Genomic DNA, 15,817 nt, shown 5'->3' with positions numbered 1-15,817 from the left:
AAAGTCATGTTTCTCAGGAAAATTGAATATTGAAACAAACTGAATAACTGGAATGTTTATTCTTTTTTTTTTTTTTTTTTAAGAGTTAGCTGCTGTGACATTTTCATATCAAATAAAAGTTAAGTCCGTCTGTACATCCAATTCATGCTGCTTATCTGGGTTGGTGGGGAAGCACTCTGTGCTGAAATTTCCCAGGGACATCAACATGCTCCTACAGCAGCCTAGAGGTGCCCTGCAACATCCAGAGCCTTCAGGAACTCAGGGTGAATCTCATCAATCCCAGTCGAGGTTAGCAGCTTGCCACCAAACAATGAACAATGTTTGTAGAATACTGTTTCCCTCTCCTGCATCATCTGACAATTGCCAAAATCGCTTTGACACTGACCAAAAGTCACGTTTCATTGTCCCACTGAACTCCCAAACCTAAGTTTTTACAAAGCCACACTCCGCTCGTCCTGCCAGCACCTGTTATCTCCTTCTGGAGTCCCACGGACTAATAAAGCCCAGTAAGACTCCTCCTGCATGACGGCTCCCTTCAGCTCCAGTGTCCATCATCTGGTTCTGGGATTACTGCAGAGACAGGTGCCATCAACCTTGCAGGATTGCTGTGCAGTGGAACTCACTGATGTCTTCACAGACATCTTCAACATATCACTCATCCAGGCTGTCGTCCCCACATGTTTTAAAGCCACCACAATCATTCCGGTTCCAAAAAAGTCATCTCCCTCCTGCTTTAATGACTACCGTCCTGTTGCACTTACTCCCATCCTGATGAAGTGCTTCGAACGACTAGTCATGCAACACATCAAGACTGTCCTGCCCCCCTCCCTGGATCCCTTCCAGTTTGCGTATCGGCCCAACCGCTCAACCGATGATGCCATCTCCACTGCACTCCACTCAGCACTCACACACCTGGACAATAAAGACTCATATGTTCGAATGCTGTTCATAGATTTCAGTTCAGCATTCAACACTATAATCCCCCAACAGCTCACCCAAAAACTGGTCCAGCTGGGGCTCAACACCTCACTGTGCAACTGGCTGTTGGATTTCCTCACCGGAAGACCTCAAGCAGTACGGGTCGGCAGTAACACATCCAGCACCATCATTTTAAACACGGGGGCCCCGCAGGGATGTGTGCTGAGCCCCCTCCTCTTCACTCTGCTGACCCATGACTGCACTCCATCATACAGCTCCAACCTCTTCATCAAGTTTGCGGACGACACAACGGTGGTGGGTCTCATTAGCAACAGGGATGAGACCGACTACAGAAGTGAGGTGAGACGCCTGGCCACGTGGTGTGCTGACAACAATCTCTCTCTGAATGTGGAGAAGACAAAGGAGATTGTTGTGGACTTCAGGAGAATGCACACCCAACATGCTCCTCTGACCATTGACGGAGCGTCTGTGGAGAGAGTGAGCAGCACCAAGTTCTTGGGTGTGCACATCACAGAGGATCTCTCCTGGACGTACAACACCACAGCACTGGCCAAGAAATCACAGCAGCGTCTCTTCTTTCTCCGCAAACTAAGAAGAGCAGGAGCACCAGCCCCCATCATGCACACTTTCTACAGAGGCACCATCGAGAGCATCCTGTCGAGCTGCATCACTGTGTGGTTTGGAGCCTGCAATGCGTCCTGTCATAGAACCCTCCAACGCATAGTGAGAGCTGCAGAGAGGATCATTGGTGTCTCTCTCCCCTCCCTCCAGGACATTTACAGCACCCGTCTCACTAAAAAAGCCCTTTGCATAGCGGCTGATCCCACGCACCCAATGCAAAGCTTCTTCAAGCTGCTGCCGTCGGGGAGGAGACTGCGGAGTCTCCAGGCCAGGACCAGCAGGCTGAAGGACAGCTTCATCCATCAGGCTGTCAGGAAGCTTAACTCCCTCCCGATTCTGCCCCCTCTCCCCTCTCTCCTCCACGGTCTCACTGAACTCTGTCACACACACACACACACACACACACTCACACACACACACTCTCTGACTCACTCACTGGCCTGCACCAGTTACCAGTCACTTTGTGGAGCATTGGACTGCCATTACCTCATAAGACTTTGTTGTTACACTATCTCTTACCGTACATTACTAAATCTCCATTTGCACTATTTGCCTATTTGCACTACTCTGCCTGGTTTGCACTCAATGTCATTTACCCTTATATTGTATATTGTATAGCTTTCTTGTTATATGTAAAATTGTATTATATTATTTAATTTTATTTAATTTTTTTTACTTTAAAATATTTTACTTGCATTTTTAATCACTCTTATATTTAAATGTTCATTTTCTATTTTATCTAGGGATTGAGAGTAACGAAGTTTCTATTCTCTGTATGTCCTGTACATGTGGCAGAATTGACAATAAAGTTGACTTTGACTTTGACTTTGACTTTGAGGATTCTCTGCAATAGAGGTGCAGAACATTGTCCAATCTGGCTCAGTGCCCCCAGCCTCCATTACAAAGCAATCAAACCAATGCTGGAGGTGGGAGTTGAAATTTCGTGGAGTGAGGGCTCTGACAGATGTTCCCAGTGCACCCTCAGAACAAAAGAGTATCTGGATGATGAATTCTCCAACACCCCATCAAGGATACAAGTTAAGCCGCTTATTTAAATAAAATATATTAACTGTATTCCTTTGTTGTTGACTGTTCTCTTTTGTTGTAAATCTGCAAGTATGGCTCGTCTGTGAAGCACTTTGTTGTACCTGTGACTCTTAAATGTGCTATAGAAATAAAATTGAAATTGAAATTGAAATATAAATAATGGAGACAGTCAGCAGGAGTGAGATAAGACTGATCTGTTTTTATACATTTTCTTTCACCATGTTTTAATAGCCTCTTGCAGCCTCTTAAGAGAGTGAGTCAGGTTTACAGTGTGACAGAAGAAGGTTACTGACCTTGGTTTGTGGTGCAGCTCAGCAGTGAGATCAGAACTAAAGAGAAATTAAACTCAGGTTAGTTCAGAGTTTCACATTCAACAAGACAGCAGAGGCATGAAAAACACAGAGTGAGCTTACAGAGCAGACACAGCAGAGACGTTTCCTCCATCCTGCTGTTCAATGACATCAGACCAGGTCTGAGATCAGTTCATGGTTACACTGAGTAAAACCCTCCTCTTCCTCTTTCTCTGTCTCTTGGTTTCAGACTTGTGGTTAGAAAAAACCTTGTGTGAAAAAGCTTTGTGTGTTTATTTCTCTGCTTCCTTGAAACCAAAGTTTTACACGTTTCAACTGAATATTGAATAAGATTGAAAAGCAACAATATCTACGACTGACAGTTGACCTTGAATGCAACACCAGTACCTGTATGATGCCTTCACTGACTCTCCGACCTCTTTTAATGAATGTTTTCTCAGCTCTTTGAAATAATTATATTGACTGCATTGATGTAATTATTGATTTAATTAATAATATCACAGATTGAGCCAAACAAACTGTGTCTTCCTGTAGTTGACTGCACGTTAACTGTGCAAACTTTAGTTGTTTTGTGCTTCTCTCTGTTCCAACCACTGCCTTGTAGTCCGAAAGACTAAATAACTTGAATGGCTGCACAACATCAGACTACACATCATGCCCTGGTTAATGTTTGTGAAGGTCCGAGGAGACGTGCTGCATACAGTGATCTTTGTTCATGTACCTGCAGTGACAACACAAGATTACAAATCTTGTGTTTCTCCTCAGAATCTGCCAGTTAAGTTAATACATTATTATTCCTACATTCAGTCATCACTCTATATTTAATCATCAAAACATTTATGTTACGTACAATATAGTTTTTCAGTTATAGTTTTAACAGTTAATAGTTTTAATAGTTATTAGTTACAAGACAGCAGAGGCATGAAAAACACAGAGTGAACTTACAGAGCAGACACAGCAGAGACGTTTCCTCCATCCTGCTGCTCAATGACATCAGACCAACACTGAGATCAGTTCAGAGTCACATCAAGTAAAACCCTCATCTTTGTCCTTCTCTTTTTCATCTTCCTCTTTCTCTTTGACTGTCTCAGAGTCGTGGCTTCTTCTCCACTGAACACCATGAGAAAGTTTCAGTTTTTGGTTAAAACAAACCAGAAAGAAAATTTAAATGCTGAAACAGAAAGACTTGGATTGAAGCAAAATCTACAACTGACAGTAGTTTTGTTGACAACGTCTTATCAATAATAAATTAATGTTTTTTAGGTTGATAGAGGGAAGTATTTCATTTTTTTCTGTATCTGTTAACTGACCTGGTCTCAGTACCAAGAAGTTCCAGCTTCTCTGTGTTTTAATCTCTGAAACGTGGACAGAAACTGTGTGAATACGCGAGATCAGACCACATGTCATGCTCTGGCTGATGTGCTGCTATGATATCTCTTCTTTCTGCTCTCAAACTACCAGATATTTTTTTGCAAATCCTCAAAACATTAACTCTGCATGCTGTTACGGTTGATATGACAGAAATCCAGCTGAATGTGTTTGAGAGAAACCATATCACACACACAGAGCATGTGTAACTGTAGAAAACACCCAGAGTCAGTGAGTATCTCCCCATAATGTTCAGATAAGACGGTGTGACATTGGTCTCTTTATAGCTGAAACAAAAATGGTTATAAATCAGTTATTTGATGACTGTTAAAGCATGTTTCCTGCTTAACGGTCACACAGAGTTGAGAGAAAACATTTTCTGTATTATTGAATCTCAGCAATAAGTTTGTGTTGTCTTATTTTGATTGTTGTTGATTTTATTTCATTTGAAACATTTAAGGTCTTCACTTCCAAAGCAGTGAAATAAAAAAAAACTAAACTAAACTAAATAACTAAAAATAGCTGTGATGTCAGTAAGTACACTCCCGTTCCAATTGTAGAAGGGTTGCTCTGCGTTCTCGGGAAGTCGGGACTCCTGTGTCAACTTACAAAGTCTGGAATAGTGAAAAGGTGAGTACGGACTCTTGTACATGAGTATTGAGAAACAGCCTAACAGTCTGCAGTCTATGAACTAACCTCACCAAACGAGCATTCATCATTAATAGTAATAAAAATCACACAACAATAATACATCAAAGATACTGAAGGTTCGCCGATCCCATTCTTCTTATGAAATTGTGTCAGAAATGGATTCCTGCCTGTGCACTGCTGGCTCTGGGTCCATTGTGTGACTGATGCCACCAACATTAACAGGACACTTACATTACAGCCTTTATTGCTCGTTTTGTTTGGATTTACAGTAATCAGAATCAGAGAAACCGTATTAATCCCAGACTGAAATTGAGTTTAAAAATAATTTCTTTAAAAAAAAGAAAGAAAGAGTCCTGGGTTGTACTTGAACACGGGCTGGCCGCTCTCAGCCATGTGATATATGACTACATACATGCTCAGCCAACTGAGCTAAACCTGTTCCTGCATTAAACTGCATTTAATCGCCAAAATTGGAGAAGGGAGAACTGACTCCCTCTTCCCGCGCCACCACACCCACCCACACATGCAGGGCCTTGGGGTGCAGGTGTGTCACCAGGGTGCAGGGGAGGTGTCCTCCCTCTGTCCCCTTCTGGCCACCTGTGCCTCAATTTTATTCCACAACTTAGACATCCACATTTCTCACTCTCTCATAACACATACATATAGGACCTTTTGGGTGGGCACATTACATGGCGTCCAGAGGACAGTCTGTGTATTGAAAATCACCTCTGGCGCTGGTGCCCACTTCTCAATTTTAAATCCATGGGTTTCCAGGTGGGGCTGTGCTGACACCTGCTGCTCTCCCGTGTTTTAAATTTAGAACAGCACGCAGCAACACTACATATGAGCAGGTGGAGGGAGGTTTGGGGTCTTCACACACCCCTGTTCTCTGTTAGCCATCAGGGCTGGGCGGAGGTGTTGGCCGTCCGGTTGGGTTCTGGGATGCGAGCCTCTCTGCTACTACTGAGCCGGGGGCGATCTGCTTGTCTCCACCCCAGGGGAAAGGGTAGCATCTCCTGGGTCAAAGTAAAGTAAATCCGTTGGGCATCTTTCCAAACGGGAAGGGAAACCCCCCCAAAAAAAAACTAAATTGGAGAAGGCATAGAGAGCCTTTGACTCTAGCTGCCCTGATACCATTTAAAATATAGCAGCAGAATTTCAATGTAGAACAGAAAGTTAGAAACTTAAAGAGATTCAGCTTAAAATAAACAATCTTTAGCTTAAGACCAAGAGCCTCTAAGGCTGGATTCACGATAAAGCCCCACTGTGAGCTGTGGGGGTCTGCAGTGACAAAGCAGAGTGGTTGTACCTCACCTCTCCTCTTTGACTGTTTTTTCTTGTCTTTGATGATGATTCGTCCATAAGTGACGTCGTCCCTCCTCACTGTGGAGTAGACTGCAGCTGGATCGCTCTCTGCACAATAAATACACACAGTGGACATCACTGCAGCTAGAACAGGCGAGAGCTGAAATGAGGTTACAAACATTGCAGGAAGACACACAAGAATGTAGAAAATATATGATCTCAAATAATGAACTGGCTGTTTGATGGGGTTTGGTTATAATGTTCAGAGAGTTTTGGTGAGAATCTGAGTTTCTCTGGAGTTCTGGGGAGAAATTTTTTAATGTTTAAATCAAGTTTTTCCTTTCCTCTTTTCTTTAACTTTCCCTGTAACTTATTTAAAGTGACACTGGACTTCATAAAGATAGCAACATGGACCCTCAGCATATAAAACACTACCTGGGCTCTGTCTGGCTGGCTGCTGTTGATAATTTGAGGTTATGATTTCACTGTATATGACGCCATCTGTGATGTCATTTTCTCTAACTTCTTCTGCATCCTCTGAAATGAAGAAAATGAACAGCAATGTATTTTACTGCTTGGACATAAAAGTGTTGAACATGTTTGTTATTACAAGTTTCAAAATAAATCTATAAAATGTTTGAAAATTATTATTTTTAAAAAATGTAATAATCTTACCTTTGGGTTTTCCACATACACATCGTTTCACCACCAGAACCACTAACATAAGCAAAACCACAGCACACACTGATCCCATAGATGACAACACAGCAATGAGTGATGGAGAAGGAGTGATGGAGGCAGATGTAGGTGGAGGTGTGGTGGTGTGATTGTGATTGTCTAAAATAAAGCAAACACAGTCATTAAAGGACTGGATTCAAATCCAAATGAGATGCTGTGGCACGACCTCAAACAGGCTCTTCATGCTTAAACCCACTCCAATGTGTCTGAAGTCAAGCAATTCTGCAAACACGAGTGGGCCAAAATTCCTCCACAAGCATTTTGTATTTGTTATCTTTGACTACAATTAAAATTGTTTGATAAAGTGAAACATTCAAGTGTGACAAATTTGCAAATAACTAAGAAAAATGAGGAAAGGGGAAAAGAACTGAGGTGACAGTGCATATACCTACTTGAAAAGTAGACTAGATCGATTACATATGACACTTCTATCAAAGTCATGCGACTTTCACAAAATGCTGCAGCATCTCGTGTTCCTGGAGAAATTACAGGGTCTGAGAAAATCGCTCATGTGCATCCATCCACCAAACCAGAAACAGACATCCTGTGAGATAAACCTGACACAGTTTCCTCCTCATGTTTACTAAAAAGTTCAAACATCCATCCATCTTCATCCGCTTTGTCCGGGGCCGGGTCGCGGGGGCAGCAGCCTAAGCAAAGAGGCCCAGACCTCCCTCTCCCCAGCCACCTCCTCCAGCTTATCCGGGGGAATACCGAGGCGTTCCCAGGCCAGCCGACAGATATAATCTCTTCAGCGTGTCCTGGGTCTTCCCCGGGGCCTCCTCCCGGTGGGACATGCCTGGAACACCTCACCCAGGAGGCGCCCAGGGGGCATCCTTGCCAGATGCCCGAACCACCTCAGCTGGCTCCTTTCGATGTGGAGGAGCAGCGGCTCTACTCTGAGCCCCTCCGGGATGGCCGAACTTCTCACCCTATCTCTAAGGGAGAGGCCAGCCACCCTTCAGAGGAAGCTCATTTCTGCCGCTTCTATCCACGATCTCGTTCTTTCGGTCACTACCCACAGCTCGTGGCCATAGGTGAGGGTAGGGACGTAGATCGACCGGTAAATTGAGAGCTTCGCTTTTACACTCAGCTCCCTCTTCACCACGACGGACCGGTGCAGCGTCTGCATTACTGCAGCCGCAGCCCCAATCCGTCTGTCCCTCCCTTCTCCCATCACTCGCGAACAAGACCCCGAGATACTTGAACTCCTCCACTTGGGGCAGGAACTCATCCCCGACCCGGAGTGGGCACTCCACCCTTTTCCGGCTGAAGTTCAAACAGAACATCAAAAAAAAAATTCTTTCTGAATGAGCAACACTTACAAGTAATAAAGAAATAAAATGTAAAATAAAGGCATAGATAAAAAAAAAGAAGATCCATTACCAGAAACCCTCCCATCAAAATATAAAATATAAATTTTAAATTGTTATTGATCCCTTTACCTCTAGTCCTAAAATGTATATTTATTTTCTTACTCTTCTTATATTTATTGTTTGTTTACTTGCACTGCTGTAACTGGAGCCTCTTGTCTCGTCTCTCTATATGCTGGACTGTATGTAGCAGAGATGACAATAAAGTTTACTTTGACTTCAGCAGTGAGCAGGCGCACCGAGGAAAAACATCGGTGCAAATTACAAGTCTGTATCATAATGTCTGGTGTTTTCATGTTTGTTGTTTTGTTTTTATTTTGTTTTATTTTGCGAGTTGGTTATTAGATGCTGCTCCAGCCAGCCAGAGACCCCCGCCGCCCCGCCCTCTCCTCCCTGTGCCGCAAACAGCAGGCGCACCTCGCAAACGGAGGGCGCCCTTACTCCCAGCAAATGGGCCATAGAAAACCAATCGGTGCCTGTGCCATCCCCAGTATGCGTTGGCATGACGTCGCGCAGCATGAGTACGAGCATTTTTTTTTTTTTTTTTTTTGCCGATGCCCGTGATGCTGCCCCGGGCAACCGCCCGTATCTAAAACCGCTACTGCCTTCTGGGATGATATGTGGAGCTGCTACAGTCCACCGGGGACTGACTCACCTTGAATACTCAGTACAGTGATGTTTGAAATGTGTGCTGAAAATCAAATCTGAATTTGGACTTTTTTTTAACACTTGATTGTTATTGAGCCCTTTAAAAAAATAATTGGTTATGTTTCTGTAATGGTTAATCCACCTGTGTGCACACGCTCTTTAATTAAATTGATATATTTAATGTGAAAATATAATTGCTACTGTTATTTAAGAATTTTCACATTTACTGTTTTAAAAAGAAGCAGAAAAAACAGTAAAACACAATATTATTATTATTTCTTTTTAATAAAGATGACAAATTACACTTATGTATTTGCATTCGTGAACAGAGAATATAAAAATAAAATGTCAATTCAATTTGTGATTTCTTTAATTAATAATAATATGAGTTTTAATTGTAAACAATTTTTCTGACAGACTTCAAAAATATCTTTGATGTTTTTAGACGAGTGTTCTAATAAATTTGTAAAATTCGGTAAATGCAGATTTTATTTATTTTAAGTAAACCGTGAATAAATTATTGACTGAATGAGATCAACTTTATTAAGCTACTGACATCAAGGGTGTAGATTTGGTTTTGGCATTGGTGGGGACGGATGATTCAACCGCCGAACTCTGCCCTGTTTCTTTTTTTTTCCTTTTTGTTTATGCTTCTTAATAAAAAAAAAAGGAGAAATATACTTGCCTACATATGCTATTCTACCTGCTTTTAAACCATTTAAAATCACAATTCATAGTTTTATATGTGATTATATAATGTTAAATTACTATTAAACAAATGTATTTTAGGCTTTAGTTTACTTCAGCCATAATCCATATAAATCAGGTATCATACAAAAATAAAAACAGCTTCAAATAAGTCATGACAATAAAAGAATATGACTTTAAGGACTTAACATCATTACTTCAGTTATAGTACACTAACATCTCTTATACATTAGCACTAAGGGAACACTGAATGACCTGGTGTTTTTTGTCCATAAAGCTACTCATCTAAGATTACCACAAAGTAAATGATCTCTCAGCAAAATTATGCAACAGTGTAGGCACACAATTGCCCCGATCAAATCAGTGAGCTGAGATTTTCTATTCTAAACATGAACTACTGTTACAGCAACAGACATGGACTACTGGTGTCCCACATAACAACTGTTTGTAGGCTGAGTGCATTTTTAAAACAATTTGTGCAAACTGCAAGGTGGATATTTGCAAAATCATGACTACCTCATGACATTTTGTCTCAAAAATTAACGCTATGTATATGTCAGTACCATTAGGATGAAATTATTGTGTCACCAACATTTTAACGTTAGACATATAATTCTAACAGCCTCTGTAAACTAATATCCTGGCTCGCTCGAGGCTGCCGTTTTCTGACAGTTTCAATCAAAATTAGAAATGCTGCTCTGAGACTGAGAGAACTAATACTGCTGCCTGTTGTGCAGTTAGTTTATAAAACACGTTATTCATGGTTACATACAGTTTTAGACTGATGTGAGCCAAAGCCTAGCACAGCCTGTAACGTTATTATGACGGACACATTTTATGAGTTAACTTGGCTTTAAGTGACTCAGAGGTTTCTTTGAAAAATACTTTCTTATATCCCGCCTCTTCCTTTTTGCTGCCATCCTCCTCTCCTCCTCGCAGCGCAGGCTTGCTGCTGCTAAAACTAAACAGAGCTCCCTGAAAGGCACAGCCAATCACATTGGCCATATTTATCACATGACGTAGGACTCCAGTAGAGGACGTAATTTATCTCTTTCTGCACTGCTGGGTGAATGAGACGTTGAGAAATCGTTTTTCTTTTCTTTCTATCGGGTTTGTTTTTCTTTACTCTAAGAGATCAAATTATTGGTGGGGACATGTCCCTTCCATCCATGCCAAATCTACGCCCTTGTACTGAAGCCCTGAAGTTCGTTTCTTTAATTAGGATGTTATTTAACATGGGCCGCCTCCTCTCTGTCTAAGTATAATGTATTCTTACTTTATTGGTATATTTTTTCTATTATTTTTGTTTTATGTTTAACTTTTGTGAGAATGTACTTTTTTCATATGTGACAGTAATTTGTTTACTTCATATCATTGGCACTTGTCAAGTGTGGTTTCTGATTGGTTTAGAGTATGACACTGCAGGCAGACTGATTAGTTGTAAAAAAAAAAAATCATTTTGAAAAGTATGATGGACTTTAGACAATAAATATGCCGAGAAATATTTATTGTAAGATTTTTTAAAAAAAAAAAAGCGTTGTCATGGCTACAAGAAAATCACGTGTTCCCTAAAGGTAGGGAGGCTGGGCGCACCTAAGTGTTCGCGGAAGTAACGCATTGTGTTACTGTGGAATTTTAGCCACTCGATTACATGTGGATTAAAGGTTTGTTCTTGCTTGGATGACAGCTTTAATTTGACTTCACAGCATGATTAGAAACTCCGTGTCACTAATTTTACTGTCGATGTTTACCTCATGATTTCTGGATGTTGTAAATGTCTACGTCATACGTCACACGGGGCGAGCTGTTGTTTCTTCAGGTGTTTCTTTGAAAAACAGTAAAGTGAAAGGAAATGACCGAAATCTTTGAGTATATTTAATTTAATCTCGAATCTTTTTTTCAGTTTCTGTTGTTCGGACAGCTGACATGTCTGATGCAACGTCTTCATTCTGTCTCCGGTTGATTTTACTGTTGGCCGTTTTCACCCCAACTTCCTTCGGTGGTGAGTTAAACTATTTTCTAATATAGAAAATGACTTTGGACCAACTTCAGTTATTTAAACGTTAGCTCATTGTTTACGTCATGCAAAGGCCTCACTGATAGCTGATAGATGATAATTGAGGAATAAACACACAGCAGCCTTCCAATAGTTTTCTACACTTTAACTCTGAAACTATTGACAGCCACACACAACACACACAATCCCTCCAAAACTGTCTGTAATGCACAATACTATGTAAAGATTCCCTCATCAAAGTTGAGAGTATATTTTTATATATGTAAACATTATTTTCAAACATTTTGATTTCTAAGAAATGAAACTGCATATCTGATTTAGATATCATACCAAAACAAATATTTTTTATTTATTTTTTATATTTAGCCATATGGAAATAAGATACTTTTAATATTTCATTTTTAATAAAAGAAAAGGTTGACAATTTTGAATGTTATTTAATGTCTTTAATGTTTAAGGCCAATAAGGTCCAGTCAACCAGAAAATATAAAGTACAGTGTTACAAGTTTACAACCAGTTATAAATCCTAATGCACCGTGATAGACAAAGTCCAAAGGATCATCATCAGCGTCATGTAATTTATATTAGTGTAATAAAAAATAAACAAATCCCTCTTGCTAAAATAACCTCTCAGCTTCAGAGCAGCAGTCCGTTTCTGGGTTTCCTGCTCAGAATTAACCCATAATGGGAGACTGCAGTACAGACTATAGTAAACTCAGTGTTTACTGAATAACATATCTGTGAATCTGTCCTGTTTTTTTCTGTGATAACTAAATAAGTGAAATGTATTTCTGCTTCAGTAAATTAAATCCCACCGAAAGAACTGTTTAATGACTCTTGGGTTTTCTAAAGCAAAACTATGCAACACACAGGGTTGAAATGACATTCTTGAAATGTCTTCATAGCTTTTGTGTTTGTAAAAATGGTAGTAGTTCCAGATGGTACCCTGGGGCCTGCAGGGTGTTGGCCTTTGAGTTTGTCACCTCAAACACTTAAATTTGTTTTGTTACTAAGTTTCTATTATGTACCCTAAGTTTATTAAATTGATTTTTTAAAATCATACTGGGCATTTACCCGGTATGCCTGATGGTGATTTTTAGTTTTTATGGGCCGATGTTTGTTTTTTTTTCTCTTTTTTTTCTCGGAATGGTATAAAAACTGAAAGGTGGTGGATTGACCAGTTGCTGGGAAAAATAGCTCAGTTGTTTAGCGGTGGGTATTGCGGAGCTTCCACAGATTCATTAACATTAGCAAGTGGTGAAGCCCAGCAGGTGGATGAGGGAAAGGTGAGGCAGGACGAAGAGAGACCTGAGACGGCCGCCAGTCCGAGTATCAGGTGAACTGAACTTCAGGTGAGAAGTTATGACCTGCAGTCTATCTGGGTCAGATATGAACCAAGTTTAGGTGGAGTTTATTTTTGTTGTGCTGACTTTTTACCGTCAGTTACAATAACTTGTACTGCGTACTAGCTAGCATGACGGAGTTTCTATAAAGCTGGATGGGTGCTATGATGTTACTGATAGTGAACTTTATTTTATTCACAAGGTTAGTTATTAGAGTTTTCAACTGTCCCATAAAAAACGGAATCGTCGAGCATTCAGAAAAAATATTACGCGTTTCTTACTGAGCTGAAAGGAAACACAGTTTGTCCCGTACTTCAGCTAGAATGGAAAAGACACAAAGCTGGAGTTATTCTGTGTATTTATGCTGTCAGCTGTTTCTTCTTCTCTCATTCTCTCCCCTCCCTCTTCTGTTGCTACTTCAATCGACTTTTCTCTCTTGTTTGTTTATCGCTCACTTTGCCTAAGAAAGAGGAAACCAGCGGATAAACAACAGCAGCACGATTAAACTTGATCAGCTGTTGTTAGAATTAATTTATTATTACTTTCTAGTATCAGCTGAGGTTTGCTGGAGCCACAGCTGTAAAGCTGCTGGTCATGATATCAGTTTGGTTATGTGGTGAGAGGGAAACATGAAGATGAAACCAGGAGATGTCCTTACTGAATCATCAGAGCTGTGATGGAGAAACAGGTTTACCTTTTAGGTGACATGAATGAGTTGAAGGGAAGTTATGAACTGTTTCTGAGAGACAAATAACACCAGGATCCTTTTTTAGGTAGCTGACAGCTGGTAACTGTGCAGGGGCGGGTCTAGCAAAGTTTTGCCAGGGGGCCAGTTAGGGCATTAACAGGGAGAGGGGGGCACAAAGAAATACTTTTCTTTCTTATTCTCCCTTTCAACATGTAAATGAATCAGAACTGTAGTTATATTGAAATGTATTGACTTTTTTATAGTGTTTTTCTCTCTCTTATTTTCTTTATTAAATGTACCTTTATATATTTGACATAAATTAAAAACAACAACAACATTTAAAATGTCTAGCTTTAATAAATAATTATCTGAATCTTAAAACCTTAGTCATGTGATGTCAAATGTATAGAAATCTGTTATTGTATATAGTAATTTTTTTCAGGGTCCCATCATAATTTCTTCAGAAGTAGCTAATTACTGTATATGATGCCAGCATTTTCCCACATTTTCTAGATTCTGCACCAGTACTGTGTGTAAAATGCCATCAAAAAGTCAGTCCAGCCCTGGTGCAATCATGACTGTAGCAGATGTACAATGATGTTACCCATTCAGAATTAGGGTTTTCTGACTGTAGATTTTTATACTGTGGCTGGCCATGTCTGGCAGACTCTGGCAAATGTCACTGTGCAGTTTTACATTAAACACTTTGCGCTGTGTTGTTTCCTCTTTCAGGCCAGGAAATCATCACAACTGAGACTGAACAGGATGTTACTCTGCCATGTCAAGCTCCAGACAACATCATAGGTATAGAGTGGAGCAGACCTGATCTAAATGAGGAATATGTCCTTTTGTATCGGGATGGGCGGTCCGATCCAAAACACCAGCATCCATCTTTTGTGAACCGGGTGTATCTAAAAGACGGAGATGCGTCTTTGATTCTGAAGAATGTTACGACTGCTGATACAGGCAAATATGAATGTCGTGTGAGGACAGGAACAAGCCGCAGGAAGAGAGCGTATCTGGAAATTGATCCCGTCAGTATAATATATCTGAGAGTTGTTGATCCTCCAGGTGAGTGAGTAGAGTTGAGTGTGTGTGTGATCAGAGGTGAAGCTGCTTCCTGGTTGTTGATGTTTGTTTCTAAAGATGTTGTTGATGAGACTTTGTAGAAAGCAGCTGGTCTGAGTGATGTGATCAGAGTGCAGTAGATAATGTCTGACAGCAGTTTGAAGAGGAAATGGATTCTGTTCTGTTCTTCACTCATCACCTACCTGACAGCTGACACCTCACACCTGTTTCTCACCTGCAGGTCAGCCAATACAAGAGAAGGATGAATTGAAAGAAACCGGACAAGAGAAGACAAGACTGATAGTTGGTCTGTCAATTTTTGCTGTGCTGCTTGTTTTTGTTGTTATTGTTGGTTTTCTGATCTACGGAAACCATAAAAAAAAGGAGAAGATGGATTCACACCGTCATACTGCTGAACACCAACTAACCGGTCAACAGCTGAACTGTAAGTCTCTTCTTCTGAGAGAGAGGAACAGCCTTGTGGGTTTCAGTCTTGACCGCTGTTTGCACGTGAGTGGGAATAGTGCAAATGTACAAAGAAAAAAATGCTAACAATTTAGTGGAGAAATTTAAAGTAGTGTTTTTATTTTCTTTTTTTGTTTTTTTCTTTTTGTTCTTTGTTTTGTTTTTTACTTTTATCAGAGAAATTGTGTTATTTCTCAAAATGCATGCTACAAACATTTGCTAGCTCCTGTTCAGTTAGCTCAGATGAGTTTCGCATGTTGGATTCAACTGACTGCACTTTCCCGCGGACACGATACGGTGTAACGACAAGTGCAACTGGCTGCATTTTAACGCGGACACGATACTGTGTAAAGACAAGTGCAACTGACTGCACATTCCGGACACCATACGGTGTACCGACCAAGTGCAACTGCTGCCTCACCGCGGACACGAGCTGCGTAACGACAATGCAACTGACTGCACTCACCGCGGACCAGATACGGTGTAACGACAAGGTGCAACTGACTGCACTTCACCGCGAGAAACGA

The 15,817-nt window shown here is 40.8% G+C and overlaps 2 protein-coding genes across 1 annotated transcript; both read left to right on the top strand.

Annotated features, from left to right (window-relative positions):
• LOC120736330 overlaps window positions 1–15,817 on the top strand; it is a 61,149-nt gene that overhangs the window by 23,047 nt on the left and 22,285 nt on the right.
• On the top strand, window positions 11,287–14,906 carry LOC120736347 (nectin-4-like). Its single transcript, XM_040036398.1, has 3 exons — window positions 11,287–11,373; window positions 11,613–11,711; window positions 14,490–14,906. The coding sequence occupies exons 1-3, from the start codon at window positions 11,361–11,363 to the stop codon at window positions 14,834–14,836; spliced, it is 459 nt and encodes a 152-aa protein (XP_039892332.1). The 5' UTR covers window positions 11,287–11,360; the 3' UTR covers window positions 14,837–14,906.

The sequence above is a fragment of the Simochromis diagramma genome, unplaced genomic scaffold (genome assembly GCF_900408965.1).
Source record: "Simochromis diagramma unplaced genomic scaffold, fSimDia1.1 OVJJ01000703.1, whole genome shotgun sequence".
Lineage (NCBI taxonomy): Eukaryota > Metazoa > Chordata > Actinopteri > Cichliformes > Cichlidae > Simochromis > Simochromis diagramma.
This window is presented reverse-complemented; position numbering and strand designations above follow the sequence as displayed.

Excerpts from the sequence above, each read along its gene's own strand:
- LOC120736347 (XM_040036398.1), top strand. Across the intron at positions 11,712-14,489 it reads CACCCCAACTTCCTTCGGTG|GCCAGGAAATCATCACAACT; the intron begins GTGAGTTAAACT and ends TTCCTCTTTCAG.